Source organism: Danio aesculapii, chromosome 20, assembly GCF_903798145.1.
Source record: "Danio aesculapii chromosome 20, fDanAes4.1, whole genome shotgun sequence".
NCBI classification, from domain to species: Eukaryota; Metazoa; Chordata; class Actinopteri; order Cypriniformes; family Danionidae; genus Danio; species Danio aesculapii.
In genome coordinates, this window is record NC_079454.1 from 33,952,121 (window position 1) to 33,979,950 (window position 27,830).

A 27,830-nucleotide genomic window follows, 5' to 3' on the forward strand; every position below is an offset into this window, starting at 1 on the left:
TACTTATAATTAAACTAACTTATCTAATTAAACTAGTTACACCTTTAAATTGGACTTTAAGATGATCACTGGTGACTTGCAAAATAACTAGTAAATATTGTCAAATAATATCTTTTTGGCAAAGACAGAAATATGTTATTAGAAATTAGTTATTAAAACTATTATGTTTATTAATGAATACAAATTCTTTACGAAACATGCCATAGACTAGAACTTTTTTGTTAGCTGATGGATTACTTTGTGATGACTGATTTTGTCAGTGATATATATATATATATATATATATATATATATATATATATATATATATATATACACACACATATATATATATATATATATATATATATATATATATATATATATATATATATATATATATATATATATATATATATATATATATATATATATATATATGTCCTTATATTTGTGAGTGTATTCAGATGTACAGTATGATCGCTGACATGAATCTGAAGTGTAATACTATTTTAGAAAATGAAAAAATGTGAAAATATATATATATATATCTCCACTGAACTTTGGAAATAAACGTAAATTTCCGAGCAGAGCTAATAATTACTTGTATTAATAGGCAACATTCTTGGTCCTGGAAATTAATCTGTTCATTTATTTTGTTTCTTTTGTAATGATATGAATTAAAACCAAAAACTTGTGTTCAAATCTGTAATTTGTTCACTTTGATAATTATTCTTAGCCTTGACTAAATAATTTATTTACCGTTTGTAAATTGACTTATCTAAATAACTTATTTTTGTTGTTGTCTTTTACCACGGGGGGGACCAAAACCAACCTTTTTGGCCAAATACCACAACAACAGGTCCTCCGAAAACAAACCTCATCACGAAGAGACAAGCCGACGTCAACCAGGGAGAGGTTCTTTCAATCATGCCAGGTTTTAATGGCCTCAGAAAAGCTGCCAAAAAATGTGCAGCCGAGTCTCACTGTTGAGCTTTGTCCAACCTGTTCCTGGCTGTGGTGGTTTGAAGAGGAAGGATGCATAATAGAGCGAGGCGTCTGAAGCTGAAATCTGGATAAGACTTACATGCAGTGGGCGAAGCAGGCTGAGGGACTCTCTCCACCAGTGGGAGTCGATGACGGTGGTCAGGACAGCTTTGGTGCTCATGGTAGTGTTGGTCAGGACCTCTATGGTGCGGGCCGTGGTTCTGTGCAGCAGGTCTGTGGGGTTAATTGAACCAGGAACAGCAGCTCCGACCTGTTATGGGCAGCCAAGAAAGGTTAAACATGAACCATACTGATCAGATTACAGTGGTTATATTGAAACACAAAAAACAATGGAAGTACAGTAGCTTTTTTTTCTCTTTCTAAAAAAATTTGTACTTTCTTACTAGCGCCAATGCGCAAATTACAGGTTACATTTCTGCTTGTTTCCCTCTGAAAGAGGTAAAAAATGTGATGTATAGTGAGTCAGCCCTTTAAATTGTTAAAACAATTTTGCTCTGATCTTAAGTAATAATATTACTAATTAAGATAATAGATCATTTAAACACACATCTGACCAAGCCATAACCTTTCATACCACTGTAAATGCATAATCACAGTCTATGCAAGAAAAGAATCATTCAGCAGTCTAAAACCGGCAGATCTAGATGCCTTATTTGTTCGCAAAACACTTTTCTTGTGAAATAGGTGTTTTTATCTACATATAGTCTAAAAGTAAAGCATAACTACATGCAAAGTTTGTATTTTAATGCTCCCACATGAGAGTTAAAGGTCCCATGAAATTAAATTTTTCATTCAATTCAATTCAAAGTTATATGTATAGCGCACTCACAATAACTATTGTAACAAATAATAAAAAAAAAATTAGTCTAAGGAAAGGCCAATAATGGCTAATTAAGGCAAATAATTTTGGCTTGAACTGTGAAATATTCATACATACTATTGATATTTATTTATTTGTTTGTTTGAATCGTAATTAAATTTAATTTATGACAGTGAATTAAAGTAATAAGTTTTCAAACATCAACAATGTACTTTATCAGAAGTGGACGTCTACACATGTAAAATGAACATTGGCACACTTTAAAAAAAAAAAAAATCTTGCTAACTTGTCTAATCTCAACTTCTCTAGTCATTTCGTCAATCAAACGGACTACAAATATTAAGCTAAACTTTGTATAACAAACCATTTAGTTGAAACCTGATTAACTTAATAAAACAACTTAACCTGTTGGCCAGCACTCACTTTTTGGGGATTTACACCTACCTAACTTTAAATAGTAACAGTTCTTGACCCCAGCTAAAAACTTTAATTAGATATCATTGGGAAGCAGACACTTTGAGCTTTACTATGGTCCATTTAGAAAGTTTCATGCTAAAATATATGAAAAGTTATACATTATGAAGTTATGAAAAAGAAAAATCACGCAAACTAATTGTGTAAACTTGTGTAAAATGCTAATTGCAAAATAAAGAACTGCTACAAAACATTTTCGGCAAATATGAATAATAAATCATTCATCAGCGGCTGCAAATGTTATCATGTTGCAATTAAATGGCAAATAGACTAATTTACTTAACGCAAGAGTTGCCCAGCTGGAAAAATACAGACACAAAGAAACTGGAGAAAACCGCAACTGAGACAGAGGTTTCTATTTAATCCCATAAAACAAATGAAAGCACAATAGTCATCTCACTGAACTAAACCTAACATACATTATATATGAAGGCAGACTCGTAAGCGGAAATGCTCTTTGTAGCAACATAACAAAATCTGAAGCCAACACGGGTGTTTACATGTTAGCATGATGGTAGGTGAACTTTTCAAAAATGTCACATACACAGGAGCCCAGCGCTAGCTCACAATGCGCAGAGCCAAAGCACACATTTGACCTCATCAATACTTCATTCAGTGTTAAATGCACATTTAGTGGAAAAACAACACACACACACACACACACATTTACACTGAAGTATTTTTGTGCACGCATTAATCTTTAAACACTTCAATGGTGTCTTTTCTAAAGGTAGTGCTTGCCAGGAGTTAAACTAGCTGGGCTCTGAAGCCATATTCACGGCGTATGAAAAATGCAGAGAGAGTTTGACAGTAAGATATTGAGTCCACTCAGTCAGAATCTGTGCTTTATTGCTCAATATGATATAATGATCCAGGGGAAGGCTTAACTATTTTATAGCCATGAAAGAAACGTTAGTCTTCAATTCAAAATGTGTGAATAAAGTTTACAATCAGCAATGAAGACCAGATTTATTTATTTATTTATTTATTTATTTATTTATTTATTTATTTATTTATTTATTTATTTATTTATAATAATAATGATGATGACGATAACAACAAAAACAACAGCAATAATAATGTTATTATTATTATTATTATTATTATTATTATTATTATTATTATTGTTGTTGTTGATGATGATGTTAATAATAATAAAAAAAATAATAATAATATTATCCTTTATGTCTTTGCTAATAATAATAATAATATTAATAATAATAATAATAATAATAATAATAATAATAATAATAATAATAAATAATAATATGATCCTTTATTTCTTTGCTAATGATAATAATAATAATAATAATAATAATAATAATAATAATAATAACGACAATAGTAATTATAATAATAATAATAATATTAATAATATTAATAGTTAATAATAATAATAATAACAAAAAAAATTTATAATAATAATAATAGTAAATAAAATAACAATAATAGTTTTTAATTATAATAGTAATAATAATGTTATTATTATCATCATTTATGTCTTTGCAAATAATAATAATAATAATAATATTAATAATAACAATAGTAATCATAATAATAATAATAAATAATAATATTATCCTTTATGTCTTTGCTAATAATAATAATAATAATAATAATAATAATAATAATAATAACAATAGTAATTATAATAATAATAATAATAATAATAATAATAATAATAGTTAATAATAATAATAACAAAAAAATAATAATAATAGTAAATAAAATAACAATAATAGTTTTTGTTAATTGTAATAGTAATAATAATGTTATTATTATCATAATTTATGTCTTTGCAAAATATAATAATAATAATAATAATAATAATAATAATAATAATAATAATAATAATAATAATATGTTTGTTAATAATGATAGGAATAATTATAATGTTATTATTATTATTATTTAGGTCTTTGCTAATAATAATAATAATAATAATAAATAAATAAATAAAAATAATAATAATAATATAGACTGAGCAGAAGGAATATGGGTGGATGGACAATAATGTTATTGTCAATAATAATAGTATTAATTTAAATATTAGTAATAATAATAATAATAATAATAATAATAATAATAATGTTTTTGTTAATAATAATAATAATAATAATAAAAATAAAAAATAATAATCATCATCATAATCATAATAATATTAATAACATTAATAATAATAATAATAATAATAATAATGATAATAATAATAATAATAATAATAATAAGCCAAAGGAATATGGATGGATGGACAATAATGTTATTGTCAATAATAATAATATTAATTTAAATATTAATATTATTAATAATAATGTTTTTGTTAATAATAATAATAATAATAATAAATAAATAAATAAATAATCATCATCATCATCATCATCATTATAATATTAATAACATTAATAATAATAATAATAATAATAATAATAATAATAATAATAATAATAATAATAATAATAATAATAATAATAACAACATTATTCATAATAATAATAATAACAATAATAATAATAATAATATGGACTAAGCCAAAGGAATATGGATGGATGGACAATAATGTTATTGTCAATAATAATAATATTAATAATGTTTTTGTTAATAATAATAATAATAATAATAATAATAATTATTATTATTATTATTATTATTATTATTATTATTAATAAAAAAATATTAATAGGAGCATAAGTTATTACATTTAAATTTGTGCTTTGTTTAATTTGTGCTTTTTCCCCTTATTTGAAACAATGACAGTATTGAAAGTAAATGTCAAACATATGTTTACAGTAAATGCAGTACAGCAGGGGTTCTCAAACTCCGTCCAGGAGGTCCAGTGTCCAGCAGATTTTAGCTCCAACTTGCCTCAACACACCTGCAAGGATGTTTCTAGAAAGCCTAGTAAGACCTTGATTAGCTAGCCCAGGGCTACTACTCAGTAGGTACTGCATTTGAGATTTAAATTTACTACTCGGCCGTTTAAAAAGTATGTGTACAGTAGGAATGTGAGCAATATGAATAGAACTGAATGAATCCGCCATTTTGTCATGATCATGTGACCAACCCATGTCAGTTGCGTCGTTTCACTCCCATTCATGAATTCTCTTGCAGTGCATCATGGGATAGCGTAGCGTCCATCGGATGCACACTTCGGAATCTCACCAGAAGTAGTAGTACTTCTCGCATACTGATTTTCGAATTCTATGAATTTGGACATACTACTAAGCTCACATTCTGTATTTAGCGTACTATATAGTTTGGAAGTAGCCAAGGTGTTTCTGATTGAGCCCAGGACTGAGTTTGAGAAGCCCTTTATTACTGTATTATACTTGTTTTTCACATACAGTACAGCTTTGTTGGAATTTAAGTCACATTTTCATCATCTATAACTTTTATTCCAAAGCAATTTACATTATGCAACTAACATCAAGCTATTTTTAATGTTTGTACAAATTTTTGCTTTATTTGGCGTTCCTATTTAATGCATTTACTACCTTATTTTACGTAACATTATATAGTGTTCGGTAGCTCGTTTTACATTATTACTGAATTAATGTGTTGATTTCATGTCTTAATTTTGACATATTGTCAACTATTCTTGTTTTCCAAAGAATAAAAAAGGTACATTTTATCCCAAAAAAGGCAATAATGATAAACAAACATCCACTGCCACACCATAGCACAGACTATCCACTTCTCAAAAAGAATAACAACGTATTACATTAGACATATTTAGTATTCAAATTCAAGGAGGACAATTAGCAAAGATTTATCAGCATACAAAAGCTGCTCTTCAAAGTGTCAGACTAAATGAAGTAGCGTTGTTCTTTACCTCTGACAGCTCGCTGCCTGTTCTCCGGGCTTGAGAGGGATCAATCTTGTAATTTACAGCCTGGTACAGAACCTAAGACAAAGAGAGGAGAGAGAAAAGCATTGACTTTTTCATTTCTGCCCTTCAGCACAATACCCCTTTTCTCTTCAATTTTCTTAGCTCTTAAATGTTTAATCGTTCCAGCAGTATTTATACTTGGCATGGCGGTAAAACTTATTTCAATTCTATTCCTCAACACGATCTCTTGCAAGTGTTTCAGTGTGGCATCTGTCTTGGTGTACGGAAATCTATTTCAGGTCTCTCCTGGAAGCAGCCACACACCAAAGGAGTCGAGTCTGAGAGCTCGGAGGGAAATCGTATGTATACAGGAGGCCATTTGGAAATCTTAAAAGCTGCATTTTAAGTCAAGACTGCACACTGCGCCCAACACAACATATGTCTACACTGATAAGGGAACAGGAAACGTGGTAAATGTTTCTATTGAAGAACTATTGAAGCATTTCAGCTATATGGTAAAAATGTATGAGGCATTCTGTTTTTTTTTTTACATTTACAGTATATTATTGCCGTTTTTATACTCACTGGCCACTTTATTAGGTACACCTTACTAGTCTTCAGAACAGCCTTAATACTTTGTGGCATAGATTCTGCAAGGTACTGGAAATATTCCTCAGAGATTTTGGTCTATATTGACATGATAGCATCACATGGTTGCTGCAGAATTATCAGTTGCACATCCATGATGCGAATCTCCCGTTTCACGACAACCCAAAGGTGCTCTAGTGGATTGAGATCTGGTTCCAGTGGAGGCCATTTGAGTACAGTGAACTCATTGTCATGTTCAAGAAACTAGTCTGATGATTTGTACTTTATGACATGGTGTGTTCTCCTGCTGGAAGTAGTCATCAGAAGATGGGTACATTGGTCACAAAGCGATGTACATGGCCAGTAACAATACTGAGATGTGGCTGTGGCGTTGACATGATGCTCAATTGGTACTAATGGGCCCAAAGTGTGCCAAGAAAATATCCTTCACACCATTACACCCCCACCACTAGCCTGAACCAGTGATACAAGGCAGGAAAGATCCATGCTTTCATGTTGTTGACGCCAAATTCTGACCCTACCATCTGAATGTCATAGCAAAAATCAAGACTCATCAGATCAGGCAACGTTTTTCCATTTTCAGCATTGTGTTGTTGTCATGTGATTGGCTGGTTAGAAATTTGCATTAACGAGCGTAGGCAAGGTGTACCAATTAAAATGGCCTGGGAGTGAATTTACATTATATTATACTGTTTGTCCAGTTGAGTTATCAGAAATAATAGAAGATCAAAGATATTTTTGATGTATAGGGTTTTGATAATCTAAAGTGTTGTCGGATTTTATTATTATTATTATTATTATTATTATTATTATTATTATTATTATTATTATTATTATTATTATTATTATTTTACACATGGCTTCGTTTAATTAAAAAATGTATAAATTAATTAAAACGTTGTGATATTTGTGGGTCAATATGTCCTATAAATATCTAGGATAAAATAAATATTTTAGACAAGCTGCATTTACTAGGTGTTTTTATATGAATAAGTACTTATTTTGTGCATCTCAAAAGTACACACAATATATATATATATATATATATATATATATATATATATATATATATATATATATATATATATATATATATATATATAGTAACAGCTTTAATAACAGCTTTCAATGTTAAAAAAAAAAACTAAATTCTGTTTTAAAATCCATATCCTGTCATATGTTTTAAAGACGTTCCTGTTAAAATATTTCATTTTTATTGCAGTGACTGAACGATAAATATTTGGTATAAATTATTAGAAATTATTTGGTAGTATTATACATGTTTTACTGTAACTACTGTATCTTTTTAATGAATACTAGCATATAAATCATTTTTAGAGTATATACTGTATCATATATCACAAAAATAAAAGCTGTTTTTTCAACACTGATGAAAATAATAATGAACAATAAGAAATGTTTATGGAGCATCAATTCATATATTCAAATAAGGATTATGGGACACTGAAGCCCAAAGTAATGGCTGCTAAAAATTCTACTTAGTTATTACAGTAATAAATAACATTTTAAATATGTTCATGTAGAAAACAGTCAGCGCCAATAGCCTAGTCATCATTGCGCCAACATATAGTGCACTTATATTAGGCAAAAATAAAAGCCAATAAATAAATGATTGTATTTCATATTAAATAAATGCAGCTTCAGTGAACAGAAGAGACTTCTTTCAAAACATCTTCCAAACTTTTGACTGGCAGTGTATTACAGCTAACAGGAACAATAGTTGTAAGAGGTCAAGAAGGCACCTGTGTCTGAAGGGAACTGGACGCCGCTAACAGGCTCTGGATGCTGCTGGGAGGACAGTGTGTAAGGGAGAAGGCCATCAGTTCCTGACGGCCAGAAAGCTGAGTGAACGTCTCACACTGTCCCAGCTGAGCGCACACATCCCAGCCTTCACTGTAGCCTGGAGAAAGAAAGAAGAAAAAAAGAAAAAAGAGTGTGGGAAATTAAGGACAGCAGAATCGTGTACAGGGGACATGAAGTTTCAAGCTGACTTTGAAGGAGGAGGTCAGGCGTTTATTAGATTTCCAAATGTAAAAACTCTCAGGGAAAGAGCACTTAGCAGGCTGTGTTTTCCAGGGTTGAACGCTATTCAGAACAGTCTTTTAAATTCCAATTCAATTCATGAATATTTAATTGCGATTCAAATTTGAAATGAAGAAGAATGAAAATGGAAGAAATGTTGCTGCTGTACGAGTCATTTTCAAGCAGGCAATGAAATCTGTCAATCAATGCTGGCTTGACAAAACCTTGACTGAAAGTTGATGGAACAACAGAATCACAGACAACTAAATGAAAGACAGAAAGGCAGACAGAGACACATAGAATCAATGTAGAAGGCCAGACAGACAGACAGACAGACAGACAGACAGACAGGCAGACAGTGTTGATGTAATCAGACAGACACACATATGGTCAGACAGACAGACATGCGGTCAGGCAAAAGGTCAGACACACAGACATACGGACTGACAGACATGTGGTCTGCCTGTCTGTCTGTACATCTGTACGAACAGACAGACAGTATGGTGAAACAGGCAAACAGAGAAGTCAGTGTCCATGTAGACAGACAGACAGACAGTCAGTCAGTCAGTCAGACAAAGGTATCAGTGTCCATGTAAACAGACAGGTAAATGATCAGAAAGACAAATAATCAGACAGACAGGCATGTGGTCAGGCAAAAGGTCGGACAGATTCGACAGACAGGCATATGGTCGGTCTGACCTTGTTTCTGTCTGTCCATTTGTTTGTCTGTCTGTCTGACCATTTGCTTGTCTGTCTGAATGTACATCTGTACGAACAGACAGACATGGTATGGTGAGACAGACAAACAGTGAAGTCAGTGTCAATGTAGACAGACAGACAGAGAAAGGTGTCAGTGTCCATGACAGGTAAATGATCAGAAAGGCAAATAATCAGACAGATACACATGGTCAGACAGACCAGGCATATGGTCAGGCAAAGGTCAGACTGACAGACAGACAGACAGACATACGGTTGGTCTGACCGTGTTTCTGTCTGTCTGACCATTCATTTGTCTGTCTATCTGTCTGTATGTCTGTCTGTCTGGTTCTCTGTTCATCTGTCTGTCTGACCATTTGTTTGTCTGTCTGAATGTACATCTGTATGAACAGACAGACATAGAATGGTGAGACAGACAAACAGAGAAGTCAGTGTCCATGTAGACAGACAGACAGACAGACGGACAGACAGACAGACAAAAGTGTCAGTGTCCATGTAAAAAGACAGGTAAATGATCAGAAATACAAATATACACACAGACACACATGGTCAGACAAACAGGCAAGTGGTCAGGCAAAAGGTCAGACAGACAGACATACGGACTGACTGACAGACAGACAGACAGACAGACAGACATATGGTCGGCCTGACCGTGTTTCTGTCTGTCTGACTGTTTGTCTGTTTCTCTGTTCGTCTGTTTGTCTGACTATTTGTCAGTCTGTCAGGCCATTTGTCTAAATGTACATCTGTATGGACAGAAAAACATATGAGACAAACAGACAAATAGAAACTTTCTCAGACAAACAGAGGAGTTAGCATCCCTGTAGACAGCTAGACTGACCGACAGACAGACAGATAGACAGACTGACAGACGCACAGACAGACAGACGGAAAGACAAAGGAGTCAGTGTCCATGTAAACAGACATGTACATGATCAGACAGACAAATAATCAGACACACATATGACATTCAGACAAATGGTCAGACAGATGGACAAACAGACAGACAAACAAACGGTCAGACAGACAGGCAAATGGTCAGACAGACAGACATGCCTATAGTCAGAAAGACAGTAGAGTAGAGAGACAGACATATGATGAGATGGACAAATGGTCAGAGGGACAGCCATACAGTCAGACGAACAGACATACGGTCAGACAGACAGACACGCAGTCAGACAGACAAACATAAATCAGACACGCAGTCAGACAGGGAGAGGCAGTGTTTTTAGCAGATTTATGGGCAAACATGAGAGAGATATGCTGTCAGACAGACATATGGTTAGACAAACAGTTAGATGGTCAGACAGAAATGTGGTTGGTCAGACAGACAACTCAGCGTCCATGTAGATTGATAGACAGACAGACAGACAGACAGACAGACAGACAGACAGACAGACAGACAAACAAACAAACAGATTTGGTCTAGACAGAACAACAGACAGACAAAAGTTTAATTTCTTCAAAATCTGCCCAGCAACACCCACAATCCTCGGCTTCAGCACCAGCTAACGTATCACTGGTCTGTGCTAACTGTTTCTGCTGTAGTTTGGTTCTTGTTTTTCCATCCATGGCTCTTATTGCCTCATGTATTCAGTAAATCGTTCTAATCTCTAGCACCCTCCCTCTCTTCCTTATTCTCCATGAGTGACTGAATAATTACACAGTGAAGCAGGAGAGAGGCTAACCCATTTTCCACACTGATGTTAGCGAGGCTGCGAGACTGCTGCCGATAGCAATCAGAGATTAGCACATCTTCTGTTCTCAAGCCTGCATTAATCTACCCCGGCCTGAAGCATGCACACACACAAGCATACAACACCAGTCTCTTTCCAATATCTGATGGTGCATTGACTACACCACACACACACACACACACACATATAAAACACCTCTGAGCTCTGACTAGAGATGAATCTGACTGGAAAGATAAAGATTCAAACCATTTAGCAACTCCATCATAAATTTAGAAAACACCAAATTTTTGCAGATCCAGAGATGAAGTAGCTTTTCCATGGTTCATGGATGATTTTGTCATTTAAAAGAGACCTCCTGACAACAAGCATTTTCCACACAAAAAGTAGGAACTAATTCCCATTAAGTATTATATTACTTTTTTCAATTCTCATGACTTTTAATTCATCAGAAACTGGAGTTCAGGTCATCAGGAATTGGAGATTATCTGATACGGTGTGCAAACTTTATTTGAATATTAACACTTATTTAAGTTATTAAATGTGTGGGTGTGTGTTTTTTAATTTTCTTTTTTTTTAAAACAGTTGCACATATTAAAGAGCCCCTATAATGGGTTTTTTAAAATGACCTTCCATGCAGTGTGTAACACAGCTCTAAGTGTAGTGAAATATCCAGCTAAGGCTTAAATCTGAAAGCGCGCCGTGTTTAAAATGAATGATTCATCTATTAAAGAGTCGACTCAAGAGTGGTTTAAATGAATCATCGGGGTTATGAATCTTTAGATTTATGTCAGCGTGACATCGATACAGAACTCAAGTCCCATCCATTTGTTGCACACGCAGACCCGGGAAAATTTAAACCCCCGCCCACAAACACTGTAGCAAAAAAAGAGAAGACAAACACTGTAGCAGATCCCAGTTGAATCAGGTCATGAAGATGCTGTGCACTGAAGTGTGAGGGGAATGTTGTTATTCTCTCTACCCAAAGATGAGGCTGTGAAGAGTCAGTGGTTGAAGTTTATTTTTGAAAAAATACCTCAGCATTATAGCCCCAGCCTTGTGCTGTGTTCCTGTCATTTTTCTGACCAGTGCTTCAGCAATCTACATGCTTACAACGGGGGATTTACCAGCCATTTGTTAAAGGAAGGATCAGAAAAGACGTATGGGATGTATGGGACTTTGTCAGAGCTTGACAGGAACTTTACAGTACACAGTTTATGGACCAGTTTCTTCTTCCACGATAAAATGGTTGCCTTCTTGTTTTCTGTAGCTTGCAAAATGTGTATTCTATTGTGTTTTGTTATTTGTAATCACTCCACGTGGCTTGTAATGTATCTGGTTAACTCTTTAAATTCTCATATCTTTGAAAACATGGCACATGCTGTTTTTTTACGGGTTTAATTGTGTTTGTGAGCTCACAATCCTCTGCCGTTTGTCGTTGCTATGGCCACTATTAGCTGTTCTCACACGTGCGGCAAGTTTCAAAATATTCAGCTTTTGCAACTGTGTGGATTAATACTGAATGTGTGTCATGGTTAAGAATAGAGCAATTTGCTGGTGTTTAACTGTATTGCTTTAATGCACTCCTGCATTGGGCTCACACATATACTCTGCACTTTGACTACTTCAAAATTGTTGATAAGCCGTGGTGGGCGATTTTCTCAGACAGACATACAGTCGGCCTGACGGTGTTTCTGTCTGACTGACTGTTTGTCTGTCTCTCTGTTCGTCTGTCTGTCTGACTATTTGTTTGTCAGTCTGTCAGGCCATTTGTCTAAATGTACATCTGTATGGACAGACAAACAGAGATGTATGGTCAGACAGACAAACAGAGAAGTTAGCGTCCCTGTAGACAGCCAGACCGACCGACCGACCGACAGACAGACAGACGCACAGACAGACAGAAGGAAAGACAAAGGAGTCAGTGTCCATGTAAACAGACATGTACATGATCAGACAGACAAATAATCAGACACACATATGACATTCAGACAATTGGTCAGACAGACGGACAAACAGACAGACAGACAGACAGACAAACAAACAAACGGTCAGACAGACAGGCAAATGGTCAGACAGACAGACATGCATATAGTCAGAAAGACGGACAGAGGACTCCACATTCACGTAGAGAGACAGACATATGATGAGATGGACAAATGGTCAGAGGGACAGCCATACAGTCAGACGAACAGACATACGGTCAGACAGACAGACACGCAGTTAGACAGACAAACATAAATCAGACACGCAGTCAGACAGGGAGAGGCAGTGTTTTTAGCAGATTTATGGGCAAACATGAGAGAGATATGCTGTCAGACAGACATATGGTTAAACAAACAGTTAGATGGTCAGACAGAAATGTGGTTGGTCAGACAGACAACAGATTTTCTCAGTCTCACGCTGAACGCTGTCGATCAATCACAACAGACTGGGTCGTCGGACCAATCAGCACAGATTAGCATCATGCTAAGGAGGGGATTGGAAACAAATGAATCGCTGAACAAATCCTATGAGAGTCGTTGAGATAGTGAGGTAAATATAAATGCATATGATAAGACAATGAAAGTGTTTTTTGACCTTGTATGCATATCAGCCTGTTGTTTGAGACCCCCAAAACCAAAATATGACCCTTTATAATGCATAACAGTGGTTCTTTAATACAATCAGGGCTTGACAATAACACCCACCAACGCACCAAATGCATGTAGATTTCAGCTGTGGCGGGTTAGACAGTCACTCCCACTAGCCACTTTGGCTGTTTGAAGACCATTTTTTTATTGTAGTTTTCTTAAAAAGCAGAGTTCAACAATAATGATTGCCCAATGAGGGGCCAGCATGTGAGATGACAATAATAACTGTGTACGCATTAGCAAAAGAAAGCAGGTGAATACCGAATGAAAGGATGATCATGCGCACAGTGAGACACAGGCAATCCTGATGCACTGATGAGGGCCTCAGTGCAACGGCTGATTTCAGGTGTTGTGATGCGCGCAAATGTTTAAAAGTTTCAAAAAGAAATGGTTCCTAGCGCAAAGCATCCATGCCTTGAAACGTAACGGATGCGATCGGTTTACACTGGACAATAAGCGACACTCATGTACCAGCAGTCCTGCTGCTTTCAAGAGCTCCAGATTTTTTAAATGTCTTTTTATAAGCAGCAGGTTGCTTTCGCTTTAACCTTTCATGTGATCATCCTCTCATTATTGCAAACGGTGTGTTTTTCACCTGCTTTCTTGGCTTACAGTTATTTTGGGCTAAGAATAATTTATTTGTATTTATTATTTTTGGTGTGGCTAGAAAAACTTTTGATAATTTCTTAGAGTTGAGGCCTGAAAAGTCATGTTAAAAAAAGCGAATTGCAATGCGACTATGAAACCACAACCCATTTGCTCATGCTCATTAAGCAAGGTAATATACAACACAAAAACTGAAATGATTGAGGAGGCATGTGGAATTAACAAAAAATTTGACTTTGGCATGCTAACATTATTTGATTAAAATTTTATGCATATAAAATGTATTTTGCCAACAACAAAATAGTGGCTAGTGAAAACGGCAAGTTGTAAAACTATTAGCTACAGCGGCTGGTGATCAAAAAAGTTAATGTCAAGCCCTCAATACAATGTATGTTTTTATTATTATCATTGTTTTATTCTTAGTGGATTTTTTTGTCTGCATAGAATTGTTGTTGCAAGTTCTAACCATGTGTTTTAATTATATATACGGGACAAAAAATATTGATCATGGCTTAATTGTACTGAAAAGTCAAAGGTTTTATTTGAGCGTATTACTTGTGGTCTTGCCCTATCAATAATAAATGCAACAAGGCCAGAAATATATTACTGTGCAAGAACTATGGCAAAGGGCAGGTGATACTAGTTTGAATGCTATATTAATAATGGAATAGCAAAGAATATCACTGTAATATTTCATCCACACGTGAACGGGCTTTCTTTAAAACTGTTAAAGCTTTAAGATTGCAAAGAATACAAAAGTCGGATCTCTGAAAATCTGCAGTGCATTTCTGATTTGGATTAAAACAAAGTATAAGAAAGGAGTGAGATTTAGAATCAAGCTGTGCTGGCTTACCTGCAGCCATCAGTTCCTGGCAGTGGATGTAGGAGGCCTTGAAATCCTGACATAGCAGAGCCTGTTCTGCCAACAGTGTGAGCACCTGACCCTTCCTCTTAGCCTCATCATCACCTAAATCAAACACACACATGCACACACTTTTAATGTTGTATGCTAACAATTCTAGCGAATTTATGAGAGTAGGTATTTGTGGTTTGTGTTATTATTTTGATTTTATCAGCGTGAGTGACAATTAATATTTCAGCTAAAATACTAGTAAACACTACTTAAAGAGAGTGTTTACAAGACTATCATAAAACCTTTATAATAATGATGACTCACGAATATGAATGAGTATGCATGCTTATGACAACAGTCACAAGGTGACATTTGCTCAATTATGCCATTTTAAATGCAAAGGTGACTTCGTTTGAGATGCATTTGTTATGCCAATTTGACATTGTCAATACAACAAAACCTTAAACAAACAAACAACAATTTATTTTTTTTTTTGGACCTCAACTACAGTGGTACAAATTGTAAGGCCATTAATGACACTTTAAGTAAATTATTTGATAGTATTGGCACTTTCATGAGCCATTTCAATGAAAAATTCAGTTTGCTTCGCTGAAAAAGTGAAGAAAATATTCATGAAACAATATGACAATAATGTTTATGACAGATTCATAACAATTATGTTGTCTTGGTGATGTCAATACACTAACAGGTTAGGAAGCATGTGTTTATGTCAAGTTGTAATTTCATCTTTGCATTTTAAATTAGATAACTGAACTAATGGCGCTTAATGACCATTACCAAAAACATGTCATGATTATAAAGGTGTCATGTCAGTCTTACAAGCACCCCTTCAAGTAAAATGTTACTAATCATTACTAAAACAACAAATACAATTGTATCAAAGACAATGAACATTCGCATACCACTACTGCAAATTTTTGTAAATGTAATTGTTTTGCATTTTTGGGTATTAATTCATTAGTAGAATGTGGTTGTCACCCCTATAATTTATATACAGTTGAAGTCAGAATTATTAGCCTCCTGAATTATTAGCACCTCTGTTTATTTTTTCCCCAATTTCTGTTTAAGGGAGAGAAGATTTTTTTTCAACACATTTCTAAACATAGTAGTTTTAATAACTGACTCATTTCTAAGAACGGAATGCACTTCTATACAGCTTAAAGTGACATTTAAAGGCTTAATTAGGTTAATTAGGTTAACTAGGCATGTTAGGGTAATTAGGCAAGTTTTTGTATAACAATGGTTTTTTCTGTAAACTGTAGAAAAAAAATTTGCTTAAAGGGGCTAATAACTTTGACCTAGTATTATCAGACCTACTGTGAAAATGTCCCTGCTATGTTAAACATAATTTGGGAAATATTTAAAAAAAGAAAAAAAATTAAATGGGGGACAAATAATTCTGACTTCAACTGTATATGGGATAAATAACGGCTTGTCGTGCATTAAAGAATTTTCACGGCAAAGAACATCCTCAAAAAAACTCTTAAAACTTGATTTTGTGGCATAATTGAGGAGTATTTTTCTAATTTTGTGTATTATTTATACAATATATAAATATAAATTTATAAATATATATATATTTATATATTTTGGATGTATATTTTATATAATATAAATATATAAAAAGTATATTTAAATAAATATATAATTTTAAAGAAATATATAATTTTATATATTTATTTAAATATATACATTTATGTTTATACTATACTATATACTATATTTGCACTGATATTTTTCTTTATATATTTATATACACTAATAATATATATTCATACAAACAAACTAATGGCTTGTTTCCACTGAGCTTTACAGTTCAGTACAGTATAGTACAACATGCCTCTATTTCCATTTTCACTGTCAAAATACCAAAATAGCGAACCATACAATAGTTTTTGGTACATAGAACAACAGTACGCTACCAAAAGGCTTGAGGTAGACTTGCTGCTAAACACTAATTGGTTTACAGGGAATATTCACCAACACATCAACAACAAAACAAGGGAACAACAACACATAAAGTTCCATTTTTAAACACACAGCCAAAACAAAGCAATGAGCCTTCCTCAAACAAAGCTTGTCCCCTATGTAGTGTCCACATTTAAAATATTGAACTGTAGTTTGCAAATGGCACAATATGTGAACAACCCGTACGGCTTTCTTCTTTGAGCGAGAATGGTGTCAATCAAAATTTTCTGGCATACACCACACATTTCGACAGCCAATAGTACCCTTACATGGCTGGGAAGCCTGATCATGGTTTACCCGTACCACACCGCACTGTACTGTATTGTTCTCAACTGTATCGATCAGCAGAAATGATGCATAAAAACATGAACAAATAACCAAATCGAACTGCATTGTGTATGCGGCCTAATAAACTCCTCAACCTCAGTCAGGTTCTGATCACAATCATATATTAGCAAAAGTGGCATAAATCATCACTCAGATACTCAAAGGTTCAATCTGATGGGAGTGCAAAGGTCCAGTACACGAGGCTGCTCAGCAGTAAATTCATTTCCTTTCAGATGCTTATTTTGATCAATTCTTGGACGGCCGCTAAGATGTTGCACAAATACCACAATCACATTTCAGACAATGCCCTCTTAGACAGCTCTGATCTCAGTCTAAAATAAAGAAGACCAAGAAGCCTGATGAAAACAGTGATAGGGGCTGTCTTTTTCATTAAAGCCTGTGTCAAGCATCAAAAGCCAGACAGGCAATAATACGAGAGAAGGCAGGAAAGTGAATGTGCGCATGTGTAAACATCTGCTATTACATGTGTTAGTAAAACCTAAAGGATAGCTACTACAGAAATGGCCTTATTCCAAACTGATTCACAGTTGAAGACAAAATCAGTAGCAATCCTGTGAATATTGTTTTTCTATATGATTTTATATATATATATATATATATATATATATATATATATATATATATATATATATATTTCCCAAATTGTGTTTAACAGAGCAAGGAATTTTTCACAAAATCCCCTATAATAAGTTTTCTTCTGGAGAAAGTCTTAATTGTTTTATTTCGGCTAGAATAAAGGCATTATTATTATTATTATTGTTATTATTTATTTTGTATTTTTTAATCAATTTAAGGTCAATATTATTAGCCCCATTAAGCAATATGTTTTTAGATTGTCTGCAGAACAAACCATTATTATACAATGACTTGCCTAATTACCCCAACTTACCAAATTAACCTAGCTGAGCCATTAAATTGCACTTGAATACTAGTATCTTGAAAAATATCTAGTAAAATAAAAGAATATATTACATAAATATATAATAGATATATATTTAGGGTAATAATTCAGATGGGCTAATAATTCTGACTTCAGCTGTATGTGTGACATGGAAGTGTTGATAATTCAGGAGTATTTACTGCTGCCAGATTTTCCTCATTTCACCTTTTTTCAATGTACCAGTGAAAGCAGTGCTGAGACACACGCACAAACAAAACAGCCCTACGGGCATTAGTCGAGGGTAAGCCAAGGTGAATACATCAAACACTAGTACGGCAAACACCCAGTCACTTCATAGAGAGCTAATCAATTCCTCTATATACGACAAGAAGAGCTTCTGACGGCCTGCATACTGATCCGCACTGAGGAGAGTCAGAGCTCTGGAGTAACCTCATTTACCCCTGCAACACATGCACTGACGCTTCACCCTGGAGTTTGGGGTGAATATTTTAAAGTACTAGTCAGAATTATTGGTCCTCGTGTATATTTTTTCCCCAATTTCTGTTTAACGGAAAAACTTTTCAGGATAATAGTATACAGCTTAAAGTGCAATTTAAAGGCTTAACTAGATTAGGTTAGGTTAACTAGGCAAGTTAAGGTAATTAGGCAGATTATTGTATAATGATGGTTTGTTCTGTATAGACAATTGAAAAAGATATACTGTATATATTGCTTAAGCGGGCTAATAATATTGACCTAAAATGGACAAGTAAGACTTTCTAGAGAAAAAAAAAAATTATCGGAAATACTGTGAAAAGTATTTTTTGAGAAAACATCATTTGGAGAAAATAAAATAAATAAATAAATAAATAAATAAATAAATAAATAAATATCACAGGAAGTTGAATAATTTTGACTTTAACCATATATCCTCTGTTATTGGATCTAGCTTTTTCAATCCTTCTGTTCAATGTCAAAACCAAACAATTTCTTATTAGTTGTTGATGTTATTTTCTGTTTAGATTATTGTTACTCGCTATGCTGCTGTAGTGCTCGGCGATATAACAAAAATCTCATATGTCATCTCATATTTTGATAACGACATATAACATGATATAGTACCATGTCAGCAAATGAAAACAAATCATTCATTCATTTATTCATTTTCTTTTCGGCTTAGTCCCGTTATTAATCCGGGGTCGCCACACCGGAATGAACCGCCAATTTATCCAGCACATGTTTTACGCAGCAGATGCCATTCCAGCTGCAACCCGTCTCTGGGAAACATCCATACACTCTTGCATTCACAAACATACACTGTGGAAAGTTTAGCCTACCCAATTCACCTGTACCGCATGTCTTTGGACTTGTGGGGGAAACCGGAGCACTCGGAGGAAACCCACGCGAACGCATGGAGAACATGCAAACTCCACACATAAACGCCAACTGACCCAGCCGAGGCTCGAACCAACGACCTGCTGTGAGGCGATAGCACTACCTATTGCGCCACTGTGTCGCACGCAAACAAATCAATGAATATATAATATATAATCCTACATCTTACTTTTATAAAATTATAAAAAAAGAGGAAATGTGACATATACATATTAATAAAATATAAAACACTTTTCAAAAACTAATAATTACAGGTCCAAGATATAAAAAGTACCTCTAAATAAAATGCAAAAAAAGTACTTTCAGGATTGAAACTCCCACAACGCTGTTATTCATGTTTCTGTCTGCATTCCCGTAATTGCTCATAATATAGCGCTGCACTCATTTAAATTATAAAACAGTGTTACCAATAAACAATGGATTTTGTGACACCGCAAAATAAACAATTAAGAAAATAATATGAAACGCCAAATGGTCCAGAATGCAGTGGTCGTCAATACAGTCAAATTATGTGGAGCCAGATCAGTCTAAAAAAATTAGTCATAAATGCACAGCACAATTCACATTTAATAGCATACAACTTCTAAATTCAAAACACGATTCATACACTAATAAATCATAAAAGTTTAGTTAAATGCTCACACAAATGCATCTTGCCTAAATAAATTGTAAATGTTTACATAAACATGTATATATCAATGTTCTGATGAGTTGATTCAGGCATGTTTGATTAGACACGCACCTGAATCAACTCATCAGAACATTAGTAGAGACTCCAAAACCTAAATATAATGGGTCAGATAAGGGAGACATCCAAAATGAAAAATAATTGAACAATAAACTGCTGACTGTGAGTCACTTGAAGGCCACCAGTAGCTAATAAAAAGGGTTTTTGAATTATTCCTTCAGTACTTTATTCTCTATATGTTTTTGGTGTAGGAACTACTAATATCTAACATGAAGCTCCCAGGAACTATAATGTTCACAAAAATTACTTTTCACATAATCTCGAATTTGTCATATAACATGTAATAGATATACATAATATCCTTTAACATCATGTAAACGAACAATAAACTGCTCAGTTCTCTGAAAAATAACTATATACTTCATTCATGTGAACCATTTAATTATCCTTGTTAAAATCAGGGATGAAAATATCAGTACATTACCACTTTTCAAAAGTATGTCCACAACACTTACTGAATAGAAGTATTGATTTACTGCTACTGCTAAAAAACATCCTAAATGTGCAAAGTTGGGGAAAATGGCAAAGCTCTTACAAAACGAACAGCAAATAAATAACTTATAAGAGCTAAGGATGGCAATAAATATTTTTGAAGGTTAACCATGTCCGATTCTTACCCTTTGTTGACAACAGAATAGAAGGACTTAAGCTTCTAAAAGCTCCAAAACCTATTTGGCACCATATTGGTTAAAAAAAGCCCAATTTATTCCAAGGCATCTTGCACTCATTCATTCTGTCAGTGTCAATGTTGTTTGAGGTCATACTGGTACAAATACAAATTACCCCACAATTACAATTACCCCACTGTCTTTAATTTTGAGCATGAGCAACACAGAGAGCCAAACATCCCAAGCGCGGTACAAAACAGTTGGATGAACTACCTGCAGTGAACAACACAGTATGCTGAAAAACATGAGGCCGAGCACAAAACTAAAAAATTGGACATATTTTCATACTGAAAGCGTGATGGATTTACTTCAGAAAGAATACCAATAGACTTCATAGCTTTACCGACTTCATGCTGATTCATGAAACCAACTGATTGTTGATTCATGAGGTCACATCCCTGAGGCGCATCTTTTTGGGCTGTCCGATGCAATATTAATCTCTAACCCCTGAGCAAAGCATACTTCAAAGAAATGTCTACTTATTCATTCAATCCCTCACTCATGCGTATTCATCTATTTATTCACCTGTATACAGGACGCTGCTGACTCAGCGGATACGGTAAAGCTTACAGATTAGCACCATTTAATCTACACGGAATAGTTGGTGTAGTGCACCGCCTTCTGTCTTGTCATGATGGAACGAAAGTGGAAATATTTAGAACTTTCAGGGACTTTGCATTGAGTAACAGCTAAAAGAAAGCCCTGGTTAAAGCTATGCCAACAACTGATGTGAGTATTTTTTTTTAAATCGTAACTGCTGTGGCAGGCTGTCTGTGACAGCGTTGATGAATCGCCTGAGCTGGAAATACTTCCGTTCAAGCATTTTTCCGCAACGGACACACATAAACAGAACGCTAGCCTGATGTTGAGGGAAGTTTTCATTGGGTTTTTACCTGCAACGCGCAGCAGTCTGGCCAGGCTGAGGAGAAGAAGGGACTGTCGGTATGCAGTAGGGCACTGAGAGATGCACTCCTTTATCAATGATAGACGATCCGTCCGCAGACGCACTGCAGAGGGAGAGGGAGAGAGAGAGAGAGAGAGGTTCAAAACAAAGACCAAATGTAAGACCTAGAGGAAATGCAGCAGCCTATAGGCTATGTACAGACTACATGTAGGTTAGTCAAAATATGCAGTATTCAATCACTACTGTATATCCAGAAAATGGTCAACTACACATAGCGTGCCTGCTGTATATTCACACACAAAAAAAAAACAAACAGTGGAAGAATATTAGATCAACAAACAGCATACAATAGTAATAATAAAAATAATAAAATAATAAAAATAGATAAAATCAAATAATAAAAATAGTTCTATGACTTCTAAATGATATGAAGAGAACGGTGCATACTTTGTTATAAGACCATACTGAATATTTACACAGACCTATCACTATAAAGCTGTTTGTGATACTGTACAGTATCTACACATGAAAAAAAGTGATAAGCATTGTCCAAATAGACCACAGTAAAAGTGTGGAAGATGTTATTTTATAAACTACCAATAAACTTACTTATAATCCTATATATTAGTTATATATTATATATTTGTTATTTATAGGGAAACATTTGAAAATGTACATATATGTAATATAATAAATATTGCATGTATAATAATAAGGGCTTGACGTTAACACCCGCCAACCTTCCTAAAAGCGGGTAGATTTCAGCTGTGGCAGGTTAGACAGTCACTACCACTGGCCACTTTGGCCGGTTGAAGATCAATTTTGAAATGCAGTTTTCTTAAAAAGCAGAGTTCAACAGGATTGCCCAATGAGGGGCCAGCATGAGAGATCACAATAGTAACTGTGATTGCAATAGCAAAAGAAAGGTGAATACAGAATGAGAGGATGATCACGCACACCGTGAAATACATGCGACCCTGATGCACTGACAAGGGCTTCAGTGTTGAAAAGGTGCCATGCTGTGCCTGGAAACGCAACTGGTGCGATTGGTTCCTATTAAATAGACTGGACAAAAAGTAATGCTCGCGTACTCACAGTCCTGCTGCTCTCAAGAGATTCCATTTTATTTTAAATATCTATTTGTAAGCAGCAGTGGTTGCTGCTTTCGCTTTAACCATTCTTTTAACACACTATTAATGGGTCTGACTGTAACTGTGTGCACATGATCATCCTTTCATTATCGCACACTATGTTTTTCACCTGCTTTCATTTGCTTACAGTTATTTTGTTAAAATGGTTTAATAATCATCCTTTACAATAACATTGCTTCAATATAAGTAATTCTCCATTTCTGAATAGTTAACTGAACTTTAGACAGACTACTGTGCATAATTCTTTTTTAATAGTCAATTAAAAATAAGTTTTGCTGTGTATGTATAAAGCTATATATTGTTTGTTTTGACACATGATTTAAAAGTTTGAGCTAAGGCTTTCTTTCTTTCTTTGGTGTGGCTTTTTTTTTTGATAAATTTGATAAATCCTTGGTTAAAAGCCATTAAAAGTCATGTGAAAAAAAAAACGAATTGCAATGCGACCCATTTGTTCATGCTCATTGAGCAAGGTCAAACACACACAAAGTGAAATTATCGAGGACGCATGTGCAAGGGCGTTGCTAAACATAAAGCTCTACTGGGGCACGCTGGGGTGATATGCAGTCTTTTGCATAAATAATAATTTCATTTTAATGAAATTCTAGAATACAAAAAAAATGTTTTATAGAATTATCTGTCGTCTTAGACTTGACACATGGCAGAGAATTAGGTTTATTAAGTGTTATCTTCCTGACTTATCATCCCTCCTTTTTAAAGAAATCTATCAGGAGGCATGCTTAGTAAGATCACCATCATATTATTTAAACTTTAGTTTTGTCGAACAGGCCGACACCTCAGCATAAAAGGCTGTTACGTTTCACAAAGCATGAACGGCGCATGAGCAGCATGTACTTTTTTTCGACCAGTACTCGCACCGGGTGAAGAGCGGCGGAGGAGTGGTGTGTGTGAGACACGCGGATATGGTTTTCTGCGCACATAGAAAGATGCGTCAGTTTGCTTTTTGATTACACTACATTGCTTTCACCAGCGTTGGTTCGGTTTAAGAGAGAATAACCTCGTTATTCCAGGCTACCACTCTCAAAAAATATACTTTGCATTTAAAGTAAATCATATCTCAAAGTTACTGGGGCACTGGCAATTTTTACTGGGGAACGTGTAATTTTAGCATGTCAAAGTGAAATGTTATGCATATAAGATATATTTTCTCAACAACAAAATTGTGGCTAGTGAAAATGGTGAGTGACTGGTAAAGTAAGACTACTAGTCACAGTTGCTGGTGATCAAAAAAAGTTAATGTCAAGCCCTGGTAATCATACATAAATTCAATATCTTCAATTACAGTTGAAGTCAGAATTATTAAACCCCCTTAATTATTAACCCCCCCATTTATTTATTTTTTTTTCCCAATTTCTGTTTAATGGAGAGATTTTTTCAACACATTTCTAAACTTAGTTTTAATAACTCATCTCTAATAACTGATTTATATTATCTTTGCCTTGATGACAGTAAATAATATTTGACAGATATTTTTCAAGACACTTCTATAAGCTTAAAGTGACATTTAAGGGCTTAACTAGGTTAATTAGGTCGGTTAGGGTAATTAGGCAAGTTATTGTATAATGATGGTTTGTTCTGTAGACTATCGAAAAAAAAATAGCTTAAAAGGGATAATCATTTTAACCTTAAAATGGATTTAAAAAAATTTAAAACTGTTTTTATTCTAGCTGAAATAAAACAAATAAGATTTTCTCCGGAAGAAAAAATATTATCAGACTTACTGTGAAAATTTCCTTGCCCTATTAAACACCATTTGGGAAATAAATATATATATAAAAAAATAATTTTTACTTATTTTATGAAAGGTAACCCATAACTCTTTCCACTAAAAAATCATTTACGGCACAGCAAAACCCAAAACTTCAGAAAATTTATGAAAACGCGCATGCATTCTCCTCACTCCCCTGTCATAACCGGCAAGTATTTGTGATGTGTGGTAATTGGATGGACACAAAGCATGTCTCAGCTGTCTGACCGAGCGCAGTTTAAAATATTGAGCTGGAAGTGGTGTGTGCTGGAGGTCACGCTGGTCTGGAGCAGGCAGGGGGCCGAGTGGGGCTGTGAGTTACAGGCCTGCAGGGTTCCAGACAGCTCCATCTACAGAGCAGACACCACAGGAGCAGCACCTGAACCGCACACACACCCGCCAGTCATCAGCAGCACCTGCCAAAGCCATTAACCTGCATCCAAAAACAGCCACAACCCTCAGAGCTTTGTGTTTTCTTCAACCTGAAAGCCGCTGATTATAGTTTAACTTCCGCTTTTTTATCTCCAGTAGGAAAGTGCAGGTTTAAATGAATGGGGAGGATCAGAATATGGGAAATAGTAGTATGTAGGTCAATTAAGAAGCTAGTCGAAATTTGAGGTAATTTTTTTGTCCTGATAATAGTTTCACTTTCGGTTTATTTCAGGTTATAAACAAACGCAGGTTTAAATCAATGAAGAGAATCACAATATGGAAAATTATAATCCCCAAATCAAAAGGCGACGCAGTGGCACAGTAGGTAGTGCTGTTGCCTCACAGCAAGAAGATCACTGGTTCGAGTTGGCGTTTCTGTGTGGAGTTTTCATGTTCTCCCTGCGTTCACATGGGTTTCCTCTGGGTGCTCTGGTTTCCCCCACAGTCCAAAGACATGCAGTACAGGTGAATTGGGTAAGCTAAATTGTCTGTATAGTGTATAACTGTGATTGAGTGTGTATGAATGTTTCCCGGAGATGCAGAGATGCACTGCATAAAACATGTGCTTGATAAGTTGGTGGTTCATTCCGCTGTGGCGACCCCGGATTAATAAAGGGACTAAGCCGAAAAGAAAATTAATGAATGAATAATCCCAAATCAGAAAAAGTTGTGACAGTTTGAAAAACGCAAATAAAAAAAGAAAGTAGTGATTTCTAAACTGACATTGGTTTGTATTTTATTGCAGGCAAAACAATTCCTCAGGATTTTTATCATTTTTTTCAATTCTAATTTTGGTTCTTGCAACACATTTCGAAAAAAGGTGGAACAGTAAAGCATTTACCACTTTGTAATGTTGCCATTCCTTTTCACAACACTTTAACACTTAAACACTTAACAGATGTTTAGGGACTGAAGACACAAAGTGATGGAGTGTTTCAGGTGTAATTTTGTCCCATTCTTCCTGCAAACAAGTCTTATGGTGGGGAACAGTACGGGGTCTTCATTGTCACAGGGCTTGAAATTAACCTTTTTTTCTTGGTAGCACCAGTGCTCCTAACTTCAAAAAATTAGGCGCACCAGACAAAATTTAGTCGCACGAACCAAAATTTATGAGCACAGTTACTACACGTTTTATATTAACAGATTGATTGCATTTGAAATCAACTCTAATCAAAACTAACAAGTAAACAAAAATCTACATGCGCTCACCAGCCCTACACACACTGCTTGACGTGAATGAGATGAACTGAATTAACAATAATAACTGTGCTGTGTTCTCACGGGTGGTGTCTGATATTGCACAGGTGATATTGACATAAAACTTGTTATTTGCATACGTCATCTTAATAGCAATAACGGTCTGTCATGAGCTGCAATATTAGTTTCATCTCGGTGAATGCATCTTCTTTAGCGATGGTGATCCTGGTGTCAGTCACACGACTGACAGCATCGTGATGATTAAATGAAGGATTAAACAACGTTAGAACATCTCTCGTGCTTAAAATGTATATATTCAATGGCAAACACTGTTACCTGAAAACTCCATCCCACTGGCTTTACGGTGAATACTTTAGTCACTTTCATGGCGGACTTTATCCACTGGAAGTCTTTTATACACTCTTTGTAAAGTGTAAATGCTGGACTGACATTCATTACATGATCACTAACCAGATGTGCCATTACTTGTAACTTTAGGTGGTTTGTAAAACTAAATCTGTTAATGTTGTTTTTTTTCTCTCGTATCCAGAATTTTACATTTTTGCGGCTGTAGCTCCCTGTCATCGGAACTGAGTGATTGACAGCTGATATTAACCAATGCATTTGGCTTCTGTTCTAGCACAGCGGGCCAATAAGAAGAGCTTGAAGGTGGGACAAGCAATGCAGTATTTGTTCACTGCAGAAAGTTGACATGTCAACTGTTTTAAACATTCCTGAGCGCTGCGCTTGGTGTTTTTAGGTGCAAAGCTGCATAATGTGTAAATGCCTCCTAAATCCGCGCATGCGGTCAACATTTTGCTGTGAAAACTGGTCACACAACAACAATTTTATGCACTCGAACAAATGCTCCCAAACATATTTTGAGGTTGCATAGATAAAATTTCGGGCGCACATGCGACCAAAATGGTTGCAATTTCGAGCCATGTTGTCACATTTTGCACTTCAAAATACACCACACATTCTCTATTGGACACAGATCGGGACTGCAGACAGGCCAGTCAAGTACCTGTCTCATCTTCCTCCGCAGCCAAGACTTTATAATGTGTGCAGAATGTGGTTTTGCTGTGTCT

General features: G+C 34.8%; 1 protein-coding gene across 1 annotated transcript in view; it reads right to left on the reverse strand.

The window, feature by feature from the left end:
* Positions 1-27,830, reverse strand: part of nbas (NBAS subunit of NRZ tethering complex) — a 350,427-nt gene that overhangs the window by 187,680 nt on the left and 134,917 nt on the right. Inside the window, 5 exon segments of the mRNA XM_056480954.1 lie at positions 1,067-1,237; positions 6,111-6,182; positions 8,480-8,637; positions 15,263-15,376; positions 22,184-22,297. Of these exon segments, the coding sequence (XP_056336929.1) occupies positions 1,067-1,237; positions 6,111-6,182; positions 8,480-8,637; positions 15,263-15,376; positions 22,184-22,297 (629 nt within the window).